This window comes from Tachyglossus aculeatus, chromosome Y4 (assembly GCF_015852505.1).
Source record: "Tachyglossus aculeatus isolate mTacAcu1 chromosome Y4, mTacAcu1.pri, whole genome shotgun sequence".
Classification (NCBI taxonomy): Eukaryota; Metazoa; Chordata; class Mammalia; order Monotremata; family Tachyglossidae; genus Tachyglossus; species Tachyglossus aculeatus.
In genome coordinates this window covers 7616159-7638267 of record NC_052096.1, presented here as the reverse complement: position 1 = coordinate 7638267, position 22109 = coordinate 7616159, and the positions used below count along the sequence as shown (strand labels likewise).

General features: G+C 47.9%; 3 protein-coding genes across 3 annotated transcripts; 2 read left to right on the top strand and 1 right to left on the bottom strand.

Moving 5' to 3' along the window:
* Positions 1 to 519: 519 nt before the first annotated feature.
* On the top strand, positions 520 to 20560 carry LOC119946823 (histone H3-like). The gene is made up of 2 exons (XM_038768284.1): positions 520 to 852; positions 20208 to 20560. The coding sequence occupies exons 1-2, from the start codon at positions 520 to 522 to the stop codon at positions 20529 to 20531; spliced, it is 657 nt and encodes a 218-aa protein (XP_038624212.1). The 3' UTR covers positions 20532 to 20560.
* LOC119946822 (histone H1.4-like) lies at positions 2644 to 3464 on the bottom strand. Its single transcript, XM_038768283.1, has one exon. The coding sequence runs from the start codon at positions 3462 to 3464 to the stop codon at positions 2787 to 2789; it is 678 nt and encodes a 225-aa protein (XP_038624211.1). The 3' UTR covers positions 2644 to 2786.
* Positions 15329 to 15647, top strand: LOC119946826 (histone H4). The gene has a single exon (XM_038768288.1). It carries the CDS (start codon positions 15335 to 15337, stop codon positions 15644 to 15646), a length of 312 nt encoding a protein of 103 aa, XP_038624216.1. The 5' UTR covers positions 15329 to 15334; the 3' UTR covers position 15647.
* Positions 20561 to 22109: the final 1549 nt, after the last annotated feature.

Here is a 22109-nt window from a genome sequence, read left to right as displayed (position 1 = left end):
TGCCAATTTGTACTTCCCAAGCGCTTAGTACAGTGCTCTGCACACAGTAAGCGCTCAATAAATACGATTGATGTTTGATGATGTGGGAGTAGTTTTAAAAAACGGGAGAGTAAAACTAACAGGCTTTGTCCGGAGACACAATTATAACCAGTATAAAATAGATACTGAGAGGGAAGGGAAATGCTGGGTGCAGTGGATGGTCAAGTGGATTTTTGAAAATTGAAAGAAAGGAAGGTTCAAAAAACTAAAGTGGAATCAAGGCCCGAAGACGCAAAGGGGCCGTCCCTTTGGTTGGGCGGGGAAATAGCCCGTTAAAGGAGCGGAGGGAAACGAAGTGGCGAAACGGTGGCTCGCAGCGGGAAGGTCGGAGGCGGAGCTAGGCTTTTAAAAGGAGAGCCAATCAGTGGAGAGCGCGCGACTTTCGAAAATTTTTCGTCCAATCAAGACGGACCTCATCCTATATAAGCCGGCACCGAGCGTCCCCTTTTAGCTTTTGCTCCCGACAAGGCTGGTGACACTATGGCTCGTACGAAGCAGACCGCTCGCAAGTCCACCGGTGGCAAGGCGCCCCGCAAGCAGCTGGCTACCAAGGCCGCCCGCAAGAGCGCCCCGGCCACCGGCGGCGTGAAGAAGCCTCACCGCTACCGGCCTGGCACAGTGGCGCTGCGGGAGATCCGCCGCTACCAGAAGTCCACCGAGCTGCTGATCCGCAAACTGCCCTTCCAGCGGCTGGTGCGGGAGATCGCCCAGGACTTCAAGACGGACCTGCGCTTCCAGAGCTCGGCCGTCATGGCCCTGCAAGAGGCGAGCGAGGCCTACCTGGTGGGGCTGTTCGAGGACACCAACCTGTGCGCCATCCACGCCAAGAGGGTCACCATCATGCCCAAGGACATCCAGCTGGCCCGCCGCATCCGCGGAGAGAGGGCTTGAATCTCTCTTCCTGCTTGCAGCATCCAAAACACCACCAAAGGCTCTTTTAAGAGCCACCCACGTCCTCATTAATCGAGCTGTTGTGCTGTTTCAGCGGCCTTTTTTCGGTTAGTAAGTACCGTGTTCAAAAAAAGATGCATGTTACTCATCAGCGTTTAATATTAGACCCTCCTATGCCCGTCGATAATGGTTTTATTGTGTGTATTACTTTAGGAATGGCATTGGAGAGTAAGAATATTGTAATCTCCATGTGTTCTAGGAGAATCCCAACTATACATATCACTCCTATAGGCCCTTTCATGAGAGCCACATGTATTTCCTGTATCAAGGGCTCAACTTCCCCCTCTCTATTCCCCCTGCCTAACCTCCTTCCCTTCCCCATAACACCTGTATATATGTTTGTACGTACTTATTACTCCAACTTGTAAATAATTCTGCTTGTTTTGTTAATGTTTTGTTCTGTCTCCCCCTTCTAGACTGTGAGCCCATTGGTGGGTAGGGGCCGTCTGTATGTTGCTAACTTGTACTTCCCAAGTGCTTAGTACAGTGCTCTGCACAGAGTAAGCGCTCAATAAATATGAATGAATGAATGAATGAAGTGCTGAACCGGCATTACCAAATCTTAAACTCCACATATTAAGGAGCGTAGGTAAAAGCATTCTTTACCTAATGAGTCAAGCTGCAGGGCGTAGTGGATAGAGCGCGGAATGGGTAGTGAGTCAGAAGGTCATGGGTTCTAATGCTTGCACCACTACTTTCATTTGTTCAATCGTATGCGGAGCACTGTACTAAGCGCTTGGGAAGTACAAGTCGGCAACATATAGAGATGGTCCCTACCTAGCAATGGGCTAACAGCCTAGAAAGGGGAGACAGACAAGAAAACAAAACATGTAGACAGCTGTCAAAACTGTCAGGATAAATAGAATTTTATGCAGACATAGAATTATATATAAACAGAACACTTGTCTGCTGTGTGACCTTGGGCATTTTGATTTAGTTGTCTAGGCCTCAATTACCACCTCATCTGGAAAATGGGGATTGAGACTGTGAGCCCCACCTGAGACAGGGACCTCGTCCAACCCGATTTGCTGTCTACCACTACGCTTAATATAGTGCTTGGCACATAGTAAGTGCCTAAGAGACTGTCCAATCCAATTTGCTTCTACTCAAGGCACATAATTGCCTAACACCGTAACTGTCATACTTGGCTCACATCATCATCATCATCAATCGTATTTATTGAGCGCTTACTGTGTGCAGAGCACTGTACTAAGCGCTTGGGAAGTACAATTTGGCACCATATAGAGACAGTCCCTACCCAACAGTGGGCTCAGTCTAAAAGGGGGAGACAGAGAACAAAACAAAACACATTAACAAAATAAAATAAATAGAATAGATATGTACAAGTAAAACAGTAAGTGCTCAACCATAGTAATGACATTTAAATTCCCTTACTGTGTGCATACTAAATTTTGGAGAATTGGGAAAGTGTCCAGAGGTGGCTTATGACTGATTATAACATTTATTATAATGCATCGAATTCATTACTAATTCATTCCCTCTAGACTGAAAATTTGCTGTGATGGAAACCTCTGCTAATTCGGTTGTGCCGGGTCGTGCTCTGCACCTTGTAAGCGCCCAATAGCTACCTTCCCAAACGCTTAGTACAGCGTTCTAGCATTCAGTAAGCGCCTAATAAATACGGTTGAATGAATTAATTCTTAAGGAAGCTGCCTTATCTCCCTCCCACCAAGGAACAAGGTACTAACGAAGTGTACTTAGCTCTTTGTCTGAGATCTATGGGTGGCTCTGAAAAGAGCCGTTGGGGTGGAGGACAGAGTTATCGCAGGACCTTCCTACTTCTTCTTGGCCGCCGTGGTCTTCTTGGGCTTGACTGTCTTGGGCTTTGCAGCCTTCGGTTTAGCCGCTTTGGGCTTGACAGCTTTAGGCTTGGCCGGACTCTTAGCTGTTTTCCTAACTGCTTTGACCTTTTTGGGGCTTTTGGCAGCTTTCTTAGCCGCCGCCGCTGCTACCGGCTTCTTGGCTTTCTTCGGGGTCCTTTTCACGCTCTTTTTGGCCGCGGAGGCCGCCGGTTTTTTGGGCTTCTTGGCGGCCCCAGCCGCTTTCTTGGGCTTGGCGGCTGCCGCGGGCTTCTTGGCTTTCGGCCTGGCCTTGCCTTCGGAGCCGGACGCCTTCTTGTTGATCTTGAAGGAGCCCGAGGCGCCGGTGCCTTTGGTCTGCACCAGGGTGCCTTTGGCGACCAGGCTCTTGAGCCCCAGCTTGATGCGGCTGTTGTTCTTCTCCACGTCGTAGCCGGCGGCGGCCAGAGCTTTTTTCAGGGCGGCCAAAGACACCCCATTGCGCTCCTTGGACGCCGACACCGCTTGGACGATCAGCTCGGACACCGAGGGCCCCGCAGCCTTGCGACGCGCTCCGCCCGCCGCCGGCTTCTTCACCTTCTTCTTGGCCGGGGCCTTCTCCGCGGGGGCCGGGGCTGCGGGAGCGGCCGGTGGAGCAGGAGCCGTCTCAGACATAGCGATAGTAGTTTTTAAAAAAAATCCAAAATAAGAGAAAGTCAGACGAATCAAAACAGTTGCAAGACCTCTGCAAGCGCGGAGTGTATTTATAGGGCGGAGCTGCTCTGTGATTGGTGCGCTGTCCAACCCGCCTCGCCACCAGCCCAGACCTCTCCGCTCGGCTCCGGAGTTGTGTTTGTTACCTCTCAAAAAAAGACAAATATCGAAAATTCTCGGGAATACCTTGACTTTATTTCTGTCGTTATAAGAGGAGTGATCCCTCCAGCTACCCTCGGTTTCCTTTTCATTCGTGAAACAACCCGCTTTCGTTCAAAAATCTGGAAAAATACCTTCGGTTGCAGGTGAAATTCGGTGAAGAGGGACAAAACTTTCCGATTTCATCGTAAATTGCTAATCAATCATTATACCTGCGGCCGCCCGACCACTTGGGGTTGATTCTCTAGATCCTTGGCCTCCGTTCTGGATAGAAAGCCAGCTGCTGCTCCTGAAATTTTCGGGACAAACTCGTGTCTCCGTGGGGGAAGTAACACAGCCTCTCCGGTGGCTTTGCCTGAGTAGTTGAAGGCTCTGCTATTGCTCAGGCTCGTTTAGTTGAGGGGAATGGGGGGTCCCTGGTGGGTTTTATTGGGGGCTGGGGCTCTGAGCAGGTACCTAGGCCGCGTCACGGCATTTGTCCCTCGTGAATCCTGTTATTTGAGTAGTCAGGGGGTTAAATCGGGACTTTTATCCCCCGAGGACTGGGGGCGGGGCGACCCCATCTAAATAATAATAATGGTATTTGTTAAGCGCTTTCTATGTGCCAGGCACTGTACTAAGCGCTGGAATGGATAAAAGCAAATCGGGTTGGACAGGGTCTCAAATCTCCATTTTACAGATGAGGTAACTAAGGCACAGAGAAGTTATGAGACTTGCCCAAGGTCACACAGCAGACAAGTGGCGGGGTTGGGATTAGAATTCGTGACCTCTGATTTCCAGGCCCGGGCTCTATCCACGGGGCCATACTGTTTCTCTTCCCTTCAGACATAACGAAGCATTTGGGGAAAATGTTGAGAAGCAGGGCTAGTAGTAGAGGTTATTTGGAAGAAAATGAGGAGGCTACGGAGGTTGTAGTCCCGTGTAAAATGACATCAATAATAACAAGTAGTAATTATGGTATTTGCTAAGCGCTTACTATGTGCCAAGCACTGTTCTAAGCACTGAGGTAGATACAAGGCAAACAAGTTGGATACGGTCTATGGCCACTACAGGCCCTCTGTGCTAGACACCATTCCTGCCCTTGAGGAGCTTACTCTGTGCAGAGCACTGTACTAAGCTCTTGGAAAAGTGCTATACAACAGAATTAGCAGATACAGTCTCCTTCCACAGTGAATTTGCAGTCTTTATTTCTTTATACCCAACCTCAGCATGCGGGTATATAGGTTTATACTAGTAAAATTTTTATGATTATTTTTACTATAATTATTAAATTGTACATTCAACAAGTCTAAGTAGTCCCTATTGTACTCATTCTGGACAACTGAATGGCGCAATTCAGAGACACAGGAAGACCAAGGGTTCACCACCCAGAAGTAATAATGATAATAATAATAATTGTACTTGTTAAATGTTTACTATGAGCCAAACACTGTTCTAAACACTGGGGTAGAAGCAAGTTAATCAGGTTGGGCATAGCCTCTGTCCAACATTGGGCTCACACTCTTAAAACCCATTTTTTCCAGATGAGGGAATTGAGAAACAGAGAAGTTAGATAATAATAATAATAGTATTTGTTAAGTGCTTACTGTGTGCCAGGCACTGTGCTAAGTGAAGGGGTGGATACAAGTAAATCATGTTGGTCACAGTCCCTGTCCCACTTAGGGCTCACACTGTCAATCCCCATTTTCCAGATGAGGTAACTGAGATCTGGAGAAGTGAAGTGACTTTCCCAAGGTTACACAGCAGACATGTGGCAGAGCCAAGATTAGAATCCAGGTCCCAAGCCTGTGCTCTGTCCACTAAGGCACTCTGCTTCACACCACATCATGACATCATTTTCCTACAAACTCTCCCCACACCCAATTGACCTGACCTCAAAAGCCTTATAAGAGAGCAGGGCCAAAGAGGGGGGCATGGTATCGGTCAGGGCTGCCCAGAAGGAAAGGGAGAGGCATGGGCGGGTGGCCCTTTCCTTAAATCATTACTTAGGAGAGGATTCCTCACACCCCTCTTTTCCCTTCCTTTCCCTCTTTTTCTCTTCCCCTTCTCCCCCTCTCCCCCTTTATTTAACTGTTCCAATGCCCCAGATTTCTGGTAGCTGATTTATTTATACTAATGCCTGTTTCCCCATCTAGACTGTAAGCTCGTTGTGGGCAGGGAACCTGTCTGCTTATTGTTTTATTCTACTCTCCCAAGCTCTTAGTACAGTGCTCTGCACACAGTAGATACTCGATAAATACAAATGAATGGATGAAGACCAAAGCCCATGCTCTCTGGTCCAGCACTGGCCAATCAGTACTTATTTCCAAGTATCTATGTCCAATCCCACTCCCTTTCACTAAATCAAATTTAAAGGGGTATGTCAGGGAGGCTTTTATACAACCAATCCAAATCCAGAGCCATTCAAACATCAATATTTAATCAGACTGGAGGTAACACCATCAAACAATTGTCAATAATCAGAATATGATTATACTGGGCTTGGAGGTGAGGGGGTTAAGCTGGGACCCTTTTCTGGTGTTACTGATGAAACTGAACGATCAAATCACACCCTTGATTACCTCAGTGCCCACTGTGATCCCTCCGCCCACCCCCCCATCCAGGTCGCTGGAGAAATAACTCTGTAAGAGACTTGGGTCTGTAACATGGAGGTGATTGGGCTGGTCTAGGAGCTGGTTTTTCTTGGGGGGGAGCTTGAATGTGCTGGGCTTTGTGTGGGAAGGGACAACAGGGAGAGAGAGAGAGAAAGGCTCAGTCAGTGATGGGAAGAATGATGGGGGGCAGGCTCCCCTGGCACCGAAGCCCTAAGAACAAAGCCACGTAAATCCCGATCTTCAAGGAGAGACAGAGGACCAAGGATACAGCCAGGTCCACAGGGGAGAAGGAAAAGAGTTGAGAATAGTTGTCTTCAGTTCCGGAAGGCTTAGACGAAGCTGTTGGTGTCACTGGGGAGAAAATATCAGTCAGTCAATCAATGTGCTGTTTTAAGCACTTGGAAGGGCAAAATACAATAGAGTTGGTAGACATGAACCCAATCCTCAAGGAATTTGCGTCTAGTCGGGTAGACCGACATTAAATTAAATTTCAAATAGGGGAAGGGGCAGAGTATGAAAACATGGACATAAGTGCTGTGGGGCTGGGGAGGGGTGGGTAGCAGAGTACTTAAAGGGATTAGACTCAAGTAAATAAATGATACCAAAGGAAAGGCAACTAGGGTGAAGAAAGAGAGGTTAGTCAGGGAAAGTGTGCTGGAGAAGGTGTGATTTTAGCACTCAATCACCTTGCCCCATCCTACCTCCCCTGGCTGCTCTCCTTCTACAGTCCGGCCCTCACACTTCACTCCTTTAATGCCAAACTTCTCACTGTACCTCCATCACATCTATCTCACCACCACCTCTCGCCCACATCCTGCCTTTGGCCTGGAATGGCCTCCCTTCTCGTATCTAGTAGACAATGACTCTCCCCCTTTCATAGCCTTACTGAAGACACATCTCCTCCAAGAGGCCTTCCCTGACTAAGTCCTCCTTTCCTCTTCTCCGACTCCCTTCGGCTTCACCCTCACTTGCTCCCTTTAAAGTAATAATAATCATAGTGGTATTTGTTAAATACTTCCTATGTGCCAAGCACAGGGTAAACAGGTTGTCCCACTTTGGGCTCACAGTCCTAATCCCCATTTTCCAGATGAGGTAATTGAGGTACAGAGAAGTGAAGTGATTTGCCCAAAGTCACGCAGCTGACAAGCGGCAGAGTCAGGATTAGAACCCCCAACCTCTGACTCCCAAGCCCAGGCTCTTTCCGCTAAGCTACGCTGCTCCTCTAGCTATGCTGTCACCTCCCAGCCTCACAGCACTTATATAAATATCTGTAATTTATTCATTCATATCAATGTCTGACTTTCCCTTTAGACTGTAAAGCTCATTGCAGGCAGGGAATATGTGTGTCCCAAGCACTGAGCAGAGCGCTCTTCACACAATAAGCACTCAATAAATATGACTATTTGGGATATGAAAATGGGGAGAGTGGTGGGCTCTGGGCTATGAAGGGGGAAGGAGCTACAGGCCAAAAGGAGGATTTGAGCAAGTGTTCAACGGAGAGAGAGACGAGATCGAGGTATAGGTTGAAACTGGGTAGTAAGAGTTGTGCAAGGTCAGAGTGGAGGGGGAGAGCTGGTGGAGTGCCTTAAGAGAAGCAGCGTGGCTCAATGGAAAGAGCATTGGCTTGGGAGTCAGAGGTTATGGGTTCAAATCCCGGCTCTGTGAATTGTCAGCTGTGTGACCTTGGGCAAGTCACTTAACATCTCTGTGCCTCAGTTCCCTCATCTGTAAAATGGGGATGAAGACTGTGAGCCCCACGTGGGACAACCTGATCACCCTGTATCCTTCCCAGAGTTTAAAACAGTGCTTTGCACATACAATGGGCATTTAATCCTACTTCTTTCTACTTCTGCTGTGAACACCATGTGTACAGGAACTGTATCCAACCTGATTACCTTGTATCTACCCCAGTCCCTAGCACTTGGTAAGTGCTTAACAAATGATATCAATCAATCAATTAATTGTATTTATTGAGCATTTACTGTGTGCAGAGCACTGCATAAAGAGCTTGGCAGAGTACAACAGAGTCGGTAGACACGTTCCCTGCGCACAATAGTTTTACAGCCTATTAAGCGTTTACTGTGTGCAGAGCACTGTACTAAGAACTTGGAAGAGTGCAGTGTAACAGAGTTGGTAGACATGTTCCCTGCCCATAAAGAATTTAGGATCTAGAGCTGGTCTGTGGTGACGGGGATGATGGAGGTGAAAAGGACAGGCCCCGTTTCCCTAGGGACAAGGATGGGAAATACGGAAGGGAGGAGATGGGTCCAAGGATCTATTCTGGGATGGAAGGAGCACAGGCCTGGGAGTGAGAGGACACAGTATATAATCCCAGCTTTATCTTGTGCCTGCTTTGTGACCTTAGGTAAGTCACTTTACTGAGCCTCAGTTTCCACATCTGTGATATGGGGATTCAATACCTGTCCTCCCTCCTATTGGACCCCATGTGGGGCAGGGATGGTGTCTGACTAGATTATTTTGCATCGACACCAGTGATAACTAAAGTGGTTGGACTATAGTAATGATTCTTTTTTTTAAATGGTATTTGTTGAGCGCTTACTTCGTGCCAGGCACTATACTAAACATTGGGGTAGGCACAAAGTAATCAAGTTGGGAAGCAATGTGGCCTAGTAGATAGCAAATGGGCCTGGGAGTCAGAAGGATCTGGATTCTAATCCTGGGTCCACCACTTGTCTGCTGTGTGACCTTGGGCAAACCATTTGACTTCTCTGTACTTCCTTTAAATTCTAGCTCAGGGTCACTTCCTCCAGAAAGCTTCCTGTGATGAGCACCACCCGCTTGCCCAGTCTTTGTCCTCCTCCTCCTCCTCCTCCTCCTCATTCTCCCCAATGCCCCCAGCCTGCTCTTGTCATGACAGAATCGTCACATATTACTCATGTGGACGATGTGTTTGTCTTGTCTCACCTGTGCTCCCTGCATTTTCTACAGGATCTTAAGCTTCTGGTTTTATGAACCCTCTAGTTCTCAGAAAACCTTTCCTGACTGAAGGGCCGGGAAGGAGACCTAGAGGAAAGATGGGATACCCTGGATGGAAGGGGGTCAAATTAGGACGTCATGGGGTGGAAACTCACCTGTGAGCAATGTCCCACGTATATTCTGCACTGTCTTTGTCCCTTCTGTGGTGAGAACCCGGATTCGGCAGAAGTAGCTGGCCTCATCCGCCTTCGTCAGGTCTCTGATCTGCAGGGACCCGTTGCCTTTCTCGGGGTCCCCGACCAGAGAGCGGTGCCCCTGCTTGTCCTCCTGGGAGGAGTCAAAGATACATGGCCCGTGGAAATTCTGCCATCTCCAGATGATGGTCACCTGTGGGGGCCGGACCAGCGTCCAGGGGTGGAAGAAGCTGCAGGGGAGGGTGACGGTGCTGCCCTCGGGGGCCGAGATGTTCGGGGGCTGAGACACACTGAAGTTTCTTGGAAACTCTGGAGACACGCGGAGAGAGACAGAGACCATCCGGCTGCCCAGGCTGGAGGGAGAGATCCTCACCCTCTGCCGCTAAGAAGGGCTCGGGCAGGGGGTGGGTGTGAAGGGGCAAGTGAGGAACTTCTTAGGACGGCCGGATCCGGGGGAAGGAAAGTCAGGGGGCTGTGGGGTGAGTGCCGGGGGCTGGGAGGGTACAGGGACACCCGATCCAAGCCCTGGTGGCTGTTGGGGAAACCCTGGTACACACCTCCTCCGCTACCACCTTCCCCTCCCCACAGCACCTGCATATATGTTTGTACAGATTTATTACTCTATTTATTTTACTTGTACATATTTACTTTTCAATTTATTTTGTTAAGGATGTGCATTTAACTTTAATTCTATTTGTTCTGACGACTTGACACCTGTCCACATGTTTTGTTTTGTTGTCTGCCTTCCCCTTCGAGACTGTGAGCCCGTTGTTGGGTAGGGACCGTCTCTATACGTTGCCGACTTGTACTTCCCAAGCGCCTAGTCCAGTGCTCTGCACACAATAAGCGCTCAATAAATACGATTGAATGAATGAATGGATCTCTCAGTTTCCGGGTTAGAGCTAACACTACCCCCATCACCTCCCCTGCTCCCAAACATAGGTACACACACACACACACACACACACACACACACACACACACACACACACACACACACGTATTTACATGCAGACATTGGCACATACCCATATAGACACAAATACAGACACCTTCTACCGGGGTAATAATAAAAATAATAACAATAATGATGCCATTTGTTAAGCACTTACTATGTGCAAAGCACTGTTCTAAGCACTGGGGGGGGTATACAATGTGATCAAGTTTTCCCACGTGGGGCTCATAGTCTTAATCCCCATTTTTACAGATGAGGTAACGGAGGCTCAGAGAAGTTAAGTGACTTGCCCAAGGTCACACAGCAGACTTGTGGTGGAGCAAGGGTTTGAACCCATGACCTCTGACTTCAAAGCCCGTGCTCTTTCCACTGATCCACACTGCTTCTCTAGGGAAGGGCACCAGATTGTCTCAACCGACTCCTCTCAAACAGGCCCCAGCCTCCTTCCCCACTCCTTATTGGCTCTAATCAGGTCCCACATGAGACTCCGGATCTATGAAGGAGGAAAGAACAGGTATTGAATCCCCATTTTGCCAATGAGGGAATTAAGGCACAGAGAAGTGAAGTGATTTGCCCAAGGACCCACCACAGGCAAATGGCAAAGCCAGGATTAGAACGCAGGGAGGGCCTCGCACTCCCAGACCTGTGCTCGTTCTACTAGGAACACATATGCACTCCCATAGATATACATAATCCCAGCTCCGCCACTTATCAGCTGTGTGACTTTGGGCAAGTCACTTAGCTTCTCTGTGCCTCAGTTACCTCATCTGTAAAATAGAGATTAAGATCGTAAGCCCCACGTGGGACAACCTGATCACTTTGTATCCCCCCCCCCCAGCACTTAGAACAGTGTTTTGCTCATAGTAAGCGCTTAACAAATGCCATCATCATTATTATCATTACATACACATACTGACACTCGCACAGAAACACACACTCGGCAATCAATCAATCACTCATATTAACTGAGCGTTTACCATGTGCAGAGCACTGGACTAAGCACTTGGGAGAGTACAATATGACAGTGATCTTACACACCCACGTAGAAACACATAGACCCACATAAATACATACACACTCATATACCCACACACAAAAACACTCACAGAGACACACACATATACACACACACATTCGGCTCACCTTGTTGCTCCACACACCAGAATAGCAACCCCAGCAGCAGGAAAGCCAGAAGAGGCCTCATTGTCTCCTCCCCTTCCCCATCCACCCTCCGCCTTCTTTTCAGATGCTCACAAACCGTTAAGAGGCAGTGGTTTGACTCCCGATTGGGAAAAAAGACAATCCGATAGGAGAGAAAGGCAGGAACCAGTCCTTCCCCCAAATACCCTCACCCCCGAGCTCCCTGAGAGGTACTGGAGTCAAGACCCACCGGGGGGTGGGAGCGGTGAACCCAAGAGGGCAGGAAAAGGTGGAAGTTATATGCAACTGGGATGGGTGGGGCATGTTGATGTGGAGGGGGGTAAAAAAATAAGTCATTTCCTCTTTCCTTCTAAATTCTTCGCTCCTCTTCTGCCGAAAGCTGCCATGATCCTCCTTACATAGTTTTCCTAGTCCTAGTCTCTAATCACATGCCACCCCGTCTTGATATGGCTAAGACCCTCCCCTGTTCCTTCTCCCTCTTCTCCAACTGCTCTCAACACCTCCATTCCAGATTGCCCTAAAACCAACCTGATTAGTTTGCATTTACCGCAGCATAAGATATATACTGCACCCCATATAGAGTACGTGCTTAATAAATACCATTGAAAATGTAATATCCACTTCACTTTTCTGGGCCTTGATTACCTCATCTGTAACACGGGGGTTAAGACTGTGAGCCATCTTGATCATTTTATAATCTACCCCGGCACTTCATACAATGCCTGATACATAGTAAGCGCTTAACCAATTCCATTAAAAGAAAAAATACTAAGCATGTTGTAGAGAACAATAGTTACTAGACCTGATCACTGCTTTCAAGGAGTTTATATATCAACCTAGCAGTTTGTAACTTTTTCTCTTTCCCATATCCCCTGCTTTCTTTCCCCACTTCCTCCATTTTTTAATGCTGTTTGTTTAATGTTTACTGTGTGTCAAGCACTGTTCTAAGCACTGGGATAGATACAAGTTAATCAGGGCCGACACTGTCCCTCTCCCACCTGGGACTCACAGTCCAAGTAGGAGGGAGAACAGGTATTGAATACCCATTTTGCAATTAAGGAAACCGAGGCACAGAGAAGTGAAGTGTCTTGCCCAAGGTCACACAGCAGGCAAGTGGAGGAGCTGGGATTAGGACCCAGGCCCTCCAACTCCCGGGCCCATGCTCTTTCCACTAGGCCACACTACTTTACTCTGATCCTCCATTTACATCCTCCATGCTACTTACTACATAGTAGGCACTAAATAATAATTGTATTACTTATTAAGCTCTTCCTATGTGCCAGGCACTGTACTAAGCGCTGGGGTGGGTACAAGGAAATCAGAATGGAAACAGTCCTGTCCCACATGTATTTGGGCACTTATTGTCATTTAATCAATCAAATGCTTTCTTGTGTGCAGAGCCCTATAATATAATAATAATTATGGCATTTATTAAGCGCTTACTATGTGCAAAGCACTGTTCTAAGCACTGGGGAGGCTACAAGGTGACCAGGTTGACCCACGGGGGGCTCACAATCTTAATCCCCATTTTACAGATGAGGTAACTGAGGCCCAGAGAGGTGAGGTGACTTGCCCAAAGTCACACAGCTGACAATTGGCAGAGGCAGGATTCGAACCCATGAAATCTGACTCAAAAGCCCAGGCTCTTTCCACCGAGCCATGCTGCTTCCCCCTGTACTAAGTGCTTGGGAAAGTCCAATTCAATAGAATTGGTAGGTGCGACCCCTGATCAGAAGCATCCTACAGTCTAAGCGCCATGTCTCTAGTTCACCGGAGAAAGGCTAAGAATTCTTTTCATTCTTTCAATCATATTTATTGAGCGCGTACTGTGTGCAGAGCACTGTACTACGTGTCTCAAGACCACGTTTGAAGCCAACTTTGAATTTCCGATATGAAATGGAACAACACCTGTTTCAATAATAATTATTATAATAATTATGGCATTTGTAAAGCACTTACTACATGCCAACCATTGTTCTAAGCACTGGGGTAGACACAAGGTAATCAGTTTGTCCCACATAGGGCTCACAGTCCTAGCAGTCCTAATCCCCATTTTCCAAATGAGGTAATTGAGGCCCAGAGAAGCAGGGTGAGTGGCCCGAGGTCACTCAGCAGACAAGGGGCGGAGACAGGATTAGAACCCACACCTTCTGACTCACAAGCCCCTGCTTCTTCTCTGTGCTTCCTCTCTTCCTGTCACACCTCTCCCTTCTCCTCTCCCCCACCCTTGTTATTACATTTAGGGAAGCAGCGTGGTGGCTCAGTGGCAAGAGCAAGGGCTTTGGAGTCAGAGGTCATAGGTTCAAATCCCGACTCCACCAGTTGTCAGCTGTGTGACTTTGGGCAAGTCACTCCACTTCTCTGTGCCTCAGTTACCTCATCTGTAAAATGGGGATGAAGACTGTGAGCCCCCTGTGGGACAACCTGATCACCTTGTAACCTCCCCAGTGCTTAGAACAGTGCTTTGCACATAGTAAGCACTTAATAAATGCCATTATTATTATTATTATTATTTGGAGTCAGAGGTCATGGGTTTAAATCCCGGCTCTGCCAATTGCCAGCTGTGTGACTTTGGGAAGTCACTTAACTTCTCTGGGCCTCAGTTACCTCATCTGTAAAATGGGGATTAAGACTGTAAGCCCCCCGTGGGACAACTTGATTTCCTTGTATCCCCCCAAGTGATTAGAACAGTGCATCGCACATAGTAAACACTTAACAAATGCCATCATTATTGGAGAAGCAGTGTGACTCAGTGGAAAGAGCTCGGGCTTGGGAGTCAGAGGTCGTGAGTTCTAATCCCGGCTCCGCCACTTGTCAACTATTAACAAATCAATCAATCAATCAATCGTATTTATTGAGCGTTTACTGTGTGCAGAGCACTGTACTAAGCACTTGGGAAGTCCAAGTTGGCAACATATAGAGACAGTCCCTACCCAACAGTGGGCTCAAAGTCTAGAAATGCCGAAGCAGTGTGGCTCAATGGAAAGACCTCGGGTTTGGGAGTCAGAGGTCGTGGGTTCTAATCCCAGCTCCGCCACTTGTCAGCTGTGTGACCTTGGGCAAGTCACTTCGCTTCTCTGGACCTCAGTGACCTCATCTGTAAAATGGGGATGAAGCCTGTGAGCCCCATGTGGGACAACCTGATCACCTTGTATCGCCCCCCCGCCCCCCGCGCTTAGAACAGTGCTTTGCGCATAGTAAGCGCTTAATAAGACTGTGAGCCCACTGTTGGGTAGGGACAGTCTCTGTGTGTTGCCGACTTGTACTTCCCAAGCATTTAGTAAATAAATACGATTTATCATCAATAAATACGATTGATGATGATGATGATTTAGTACAGTGCTCTGCACACAGTAAGCGCTCAATAAATACGATTGATTGATTGGCTAGAGAAGCAGCATGGCTAACTGGAAAGAACACGGGCTTTGGAGTCAGAGGTCATGGGTTGGAATCCCGACTCCGCCACATGTCTGCTGTGTGCCCTTGGGCAAGTCACTTAACTTCTCTGAGCCTCAATTACCTCATCTGTAAAATGGGGATTAAGACTGTGAGCCCTGCGTGGGACCACCTGATCACCTTGTATTCCCCCCCAGCGTTTAGAACAGTGCACATAGTAAGCGCTTAATAAATGCCATCATCATCATCGATTGATAAAATGCCATCATTATTATTCCCACCTCTCACCCTCCCGCCGTCTCGTTTCCTAGTGGGAGGGGGGAGAGGGGACGGAAAGCGCGGGAGCAAATCGGCAGTTCTCAAACAGGTCGGACAGCAGGCTATATAACTACAGTTCGTTGAGTAATGCTCAGTTAGTTGTGAACGACTGTCACTATGTCTGGGCGAGGTAAAGGTGGTAAAGGGCTCGGGAAAGGAGGTGCCAAGCGCCATCGGAAGGTGCTGCGTGATAACATCCAGGGCATCACTAAACCCGCTATTCGCCGCCTGGCTCGTCGTGGTGGAGTCAAGCGGATCTCCGGGCTGATCTACGAGGAGACCCGCGGGGTGCTCAAGGTTTTCCTGGAGAACGTGATCCGCGACGCCGTCACCTACACGGAGCACGCCAAGAGGAAGACCGTCACCGCCATGGATGTGGTCTACGCCCTCAAGCGCCAAGGTCGTACTCTCTACGGCTTCGGTGGTTAAGTTTCGGTCTGAATCCACTTCCAACAACTAAAGGCCCTTTTCAGGGCCACCCACGTTGTCACACAAAGAGGTCTGACACATTGCGTTGCCTTAATAGAAAAGCAGTAGAAAAATCCTGGGCTTTGGAGTCAGGTCCCTTATGGAGAAGCAGCGTGGCTCAGTGGAAAGAGCCTGGGCTTTGGAGTCAGGTCATGGGTTCAAATCCTGACTCCACCAATTGTCAGCTGAAGTCCCTTGGCTTCTCTGGGCCTCAGTTCCCTCATCCGTAAAATGGGGATTAAGAATGAGCCCCTCGTGGGACAACCTGACCACCTTGAAACCTCCCCAGCGCTTAGAACAGTGCTTTGCACATAGCGCTTAATAAATGCCATTATTATAGGTCATGGGTTCGAATCCCGACTCCACCACATGTCTGCTGTGACTTTGGGCAAGTCAACTTCTCGTTGCCTCATCTGTAAAATGGGGGTTAAGACTGTGAGCCCCCCGTGGGACAACTTGATTTCCTTGTATCCCCCCAAGTGATTAGAAGAGTGCCACGCACATAGTAAACTTTTAACAAATGCCATCATTATTGGAGAAGACCGAGCCCCACGTGGGGCAAGTGGCAAAGTCTGGATGAAAACTTAGGTCCTTCTGACTCCCAGTCCCCTGCTCCATCCACTAAGCCACGCTCCTTCTCTATGAACTCAATAAATGGACGGAAAACCAGGTGAAAATGTGCGGACCATTCAAAAGTATGGAAGAAACAAGGCCACCTTCATCTCCCCTTCTAGCAGCACAAATCTAATGCCTTGACTAGGTGTAATGTGGAGAATAAGGAAAGGAAAAGTCTCAGACTTACTGACCTAGGGTGAGGTCTTGTGGGCAGGGAATGTGTCTGTTGTTGTAGCGTACTCCCCTGGCACTTAATACGGTTCTCTTCACCCAGTAAGTGATCAGTAAATACGATAGAATGAATAAATAACTGAATGAAGGGCGCATATTGTGGGGGGATGGAAGAAAGTGGGGAGAAGAGACAGAAGATCAGTGGGGCTGGGGGTGGGTTAAGACAAGCTCCCAGCTCTGCACACAGTAAGCCCTTAATAATGAATGAATGGATTGGAAAAATGAACAAGCCAAGAGCTCGGAGAGCTTCAGGGAAAGGTTCGCGGGCACACACGCTGTAAAGTTTTCTCAAAGTGGAATCCAACCCCAGCTCTGCCCCGCCCCTGCCCCACGAATAAGACCTGTAACTTAGCAATATTGAGATGAAAGCCCATACACTCTGGTCCAGCGGGTGTCAGTCAGTACTCAGTGCCAAGAATTAATGCCCAATCCCCCTCCTATTTACTAAGTCAAAGTTAAAGGTATAGCTCAGATGGATCCTTATATAACCAATCCAAATCCAGAATCATTCAATCATCAATAGTTAATCGGACAGGAGAGAACAATATCAAGCAATAGTCAATCAATAATTGGAATATGCTTATACTGGACTTGGAGGTGAGAGAGTCAGAATAGGACCCTTCTCTGGTGTTACTGATAATAATACTAATGATGGTTATTTGTTAAACGCTATGTGCCGAACACTGTTCTAAGCGCTGGGGTAGATACACGGTAAACAGTTGTTCCACATGGGGATCACAATCTTAATATTCATTTTACAGATGAGGTAACGCACAGAGAAGTTCAGTGGCTTGCCCAAGGTCACACAGCAGACGTCCTCTGACTCCCAAGCCTGTGCTCTTTCCACTAAACCACTCTGATGAAATTGAACCATCCGATCACACCCTTGACTCCCCCAGTGCCCACTGTGATCTACTATCCCAGCTTTCTGGAGCAATAAGCCTGTAGGGGAAGGAGTCCTGGGCCTCTGAGATGGAGGTGATTGGGAAGGTCTGGGAGCTGGTTTTTTGGGGAGGGGGAAATCTGAGTGTGCTGGACTTTGTGTGGGAGGGGACCACAGGGAGAGAGAGAGTCTCAGTGTGTGGTAGTACACACTGTACACACTTAGTACAGTGCTCAGCACACAGTAAGCACTCAATAAATACGATTGATTGATTGGTAGGACCCTACTTGGTGATGGGAGGATTGATGGGGGGTAGGCTCCCCTGGCGCTGAAGCCCTAAACCCTAAGCCACATAAATCCCGATCTTCAAGGAGAGGCAGAGGACCAGGGATGCAGCCACGTCCACAGGGGAGAAGAAGAGCCAGAAGGGTTGAGAAGAGTTGTCTTCAGTCCCAGGAGGATCAGAAGTGGTTGTTAGATTCCCTGGGGAGAGAATATCAATCAATCAATCAATCAGAGCATATATGAAGCGCTTGGAAGAGCACAGTTACAATAGAATTGATAGACATGAATCCAATCCTCAAGGAGTTTACGATCTAGTCGGGGAGACAGACATTAAAGACCCCTAATCCCTTGTCTGCTGTGTGACCTTGGGCAAGTCACTTAACTTCTCTCTGCCTCAGTTACCTCATCTGTAAAATGGGGATTAAGGACTGTGAGCCCCATGGGGGACAATCTGATTACCTTGTATCTGCCCCAGCACTTAGAACAGTGCTTGGCACATAGTAAGTGCTTAACAAATACCATCATTATTCATTCAGTCGTATTTATTGAGTGTTGACTGTGTGCAGAGCACTGTAGGAAGCACTCGGAAAGTACAATTCTGCAACAAATAGAGACAATCCTTACTCAACTACAGGTATTATTTCCACTAGGCCACGCTACTTACACTGACCTATACTTTGAGAAGCAGTGTGGCTCAGTGGAAAGAGCACGATCTTAGGAGTCAAAGGTCACGGGTTTTAATCCCAGCTCTGCCACATGTCTGTTATGTGACCTTGGGCAAGTCACTTAACTTCTCTGAGCCTCAGTTACCTCATCTGTAAAATGGAGATTAAGACTGTGAGCCCCACGTGGGACAACTCGATCACCTTGTATTCCCCCTCAGTGCTTAATAATAATAATAATAATGTCATTCATTAAGCACTTACTATGTGCAAAGCACTGTTCTAAGCGCTGGGGAGGTTACAAGGTGATCAGGTTATCCCAGGGGGGCTCACAGTCTTAATCCCCATTTTACAGATGAGGTTACTGAGGCCCAGAGAAGTTAAGTGACTTGCCCAGTCACACAGCTGACAATTGGCAAAGCCGTGATTTGAACCCATGACCTCTGACTCCAAAGCCCGGGCTCTTTCCACTGAGCCATGCTGCTTCTCTGCTTAGAACATGCTGCTTAGAACACTGCTTCGCACATAGTAAGTGCTTAACAAATGCCATCATCATCATCAATCGCATTTATTGAGTGCTTACTGTGTGCAGAGCACTGTACTAAGCGCTTGGGATGTACAAGTTGGCAACATATAGAGACAGTCCCTACCCAACAGTGGGCTCACAGTCTAAAAGACTGTGATTATTATATCATTATTATTATTATTATATCATTATTATATATCCCCCACACTACTTACTATACAGTAATCACTTAATAAACACAGATTAAAAATGAAATGGCGTATACTCGGCACTTATTGTCATTCAATCAAACGTTTTTCTGTGGGCAGAGCCCTGTACTAAGCGCTTGGGAAAGTCCAATTCGATAGAGTTAGTATACACGACCCCGATCAGAAGTATCTTACGGTGTAAGGACCGTGTCTCTGGTGCGTCGGAGAAAGGCTAAAAACTCTTGTCGTGTTTCAAGATGGGAAGCAGCGTGGCTCAGTGGAAAGAGCACCGGCTTTGGGGTCAGGGGTTCAAATCCCCGCTCCGCCAATTGTCAGCTGTGTGACTTTGGGCAAGTCACTTGACTTCTCTGTGCCTCAATTACCTCATGTGTAAAATGGGGATTAAAACTGTGAGCTCCCCCATGGGACAACCTGATCACCTTGTAACCTCCCCAGAGCTTAGGACAATGCTTTGCACATAGTAAGCGCTTAACAAATACCATCATTATTATCTTCTAGAATGTGAGCCCACTGTTGGGTAAGGACCGTCTCTATATGTTGCCAACTTGTATTTCCCAAGCGCTTATTACAGTGCTCTGCACACAGTAAGCGCTCAATAAATACGATTGATTGATTGATTGATTCCCTGTGCCTCAGTTCCCTCCTTTGTAAAATGGGGAGTAAGACTGTGAGCCCCCCGTGGGACAACCTGATCACCTTGTAACCTCCCCAGCGCTTAGAACAGTGCTTTCACATAATAAGCGCTTAACAAATACTATTATTATTATTATTTGAAGCAAACATTGTAGATAAGAAATGGAATAAAGTGTGTCTCAAAGCGCTTCCTCTCCTTCGGTCACTCCGGTTCTCCTCTCCCCGCCCCCACGCCGGGAAAAGCGCGCCGGCAATTCGGCAGTTCTCAAACAGGTCGGACGACAGGCTATATAAACCGAGGTTCAGCCCGCCTTCTTAGCGCCGGCTATTCGGTAGTTCTGAAGTAGGTTGGCCTGCAGGTTATATAAGGCAGGGCTCAGTTCGCCTTTTTAGGGCGCCGGCAATTCGGCGGTTCTCAAGCAGGTCGGACTGCAGGTTATATAAACCTATTGTTCAGGCTGCTTTCTTAACTCGGTAGGTGTTTGACACCATGTCTGGTCGTGGTAAAGGTGGTAAGGGGCTGGGGAAAGGAGGTGCTAAGCGCCATCGGAAGGTGCTGCGTGATAACATTCAGGGCATCACTAAACCCGCCATTCGCCGCCTGGCTCGCCGTGGTGGAGTCAAGCGGATTTCCGGGCTGATCTACGAGGAGACTCGTGGGGTGCTCAAGGTTTTCCTGGAGAACGTGATTCGCGACGCCGTCACCTACACGGAGCACGCCAAGAGGAAGACCGTTACCGCCATGGATGTGGTCTACGCCCTCAAGCGCCAAGGTCGCACGCTCTACGGCTTCGGCGGCTGAGTCTGACTTAAAGCCCCTTTCAGCAATCTAAAAGGTCCTTTTCAGGACCACCCACACGATCACGCAAAGAGCTTTGCAGCACTGTTAAATTTTATTAGTAGTAGTGGCTGGGCTGGCCGTGAAGACCATGAAGCTCACCTCCTCCAGGAGGCCTTCCCAGACTGAGCCCCTTCTTTCCTCTCTCCCTCGTCCCCTTCTCCATCCCCCCATCTTACCTCCTTCCCTTCCCCACAGCACTTGTATATATGTATATATGTTTGTACATATTTTTTACTCTATTTTATTTTGTTAGTATGTTTGGTTTTGTTCTCTTTCTCCCCCTTTTAGACTGAGCCCACTGTTGGGTAGGGACTGTCTCTATATGTTGCCAATTTATACTTCCCAAGCGCTTAGTACAGTGCTCTGCACCTAGTAAGCGCTCAATAAATACGATTGATGATGATGATGAAGGGCGGGAAATCGGGGCTTAGCTTAATATTGTCCCCCGCCAAGCGTGTGCACTTGAACAGGGTTAATATGCATGTTCTCTGTCCATGAAGGGCTTTTTTCTAAAGGAAAATTTTGACGTATAGAGTTAGTACCACTTGCTTGAGTGAGAAGGCTGAGGGAGGGGCGAAGAGTTAGCTTTGGGTCTGTGCTTTAAAGGCTAGATTTTATTTTTTTAGGGAAAATTGGCGGCCGAAGTTGCTAAGGGGGATCGGAGGAACCAGACTGCTATAGCTGCCTTAAGATACCCAGAGCCGTACCGTCACTAATTCGGGCTTCAAGGGAAGAGCTATTTAAGTTATTTATACACATGTTGGGTTCTGAGCAGTTCTCGAGTGGTCAGTCGGCTTCAGTAAGGCGCGAGAAGCTGCGTGGTCAATCAATCGATCGTATTGAGCGCTTACTGTGTGCAGAGCACTGTACTAAGCGCCTGGGAAGTACAAGTTGGCAACATCTAGAGACAGTCCCTACCAACAGTGGGCTCACATTCTAGAAGTCTAATAGAAAGAACACGCGCTCGGCTACTTGTTTGTTGTGTGACCTTAGGCAAGCCACTTAGCTTCTGTGTCTCATTTCCCTCAATTATAAAATGGGGATTAAATACCTATTCTTCCTTCTTAAATTATGAGCCCCAAGTGGTACGGGGACCGGGGCCCAACTTGAAGAATTTGCCAGTATATAGAACAGTGACTGACACTTAGCGCTTAAAACAAATATGCTGATGATTAGTATAACATCACTGGAAATGGTTCATTTGCATAAAGCATTCCGGGTTTTCTGGCTGATTGAACGGCGGTCGTTTGAACCTAGGCTCAGTGGAAAGAGCATGGGCTTTGGAGTCAGAGTTTATGGGTTCCAATCCCGGCTCCTCCTTTTGTCAGCTGTGTGACTTTGGGCAAGTCACTTCACTTCTCTGGGCCTCAGTGACCTCATCTGTAAAAATCAATCAATCGTATTTATTGAGCGCTTACTGTGTGCAGAGCACCGTACTAAGCGCTTGGGAAGTACAAGTCGGCAACACATAGAGACAGTCCCTACCCAACAGCGGGCTCACAGTCTAGAAGTAAAATCCCCATCTGTAAAATGGGGATG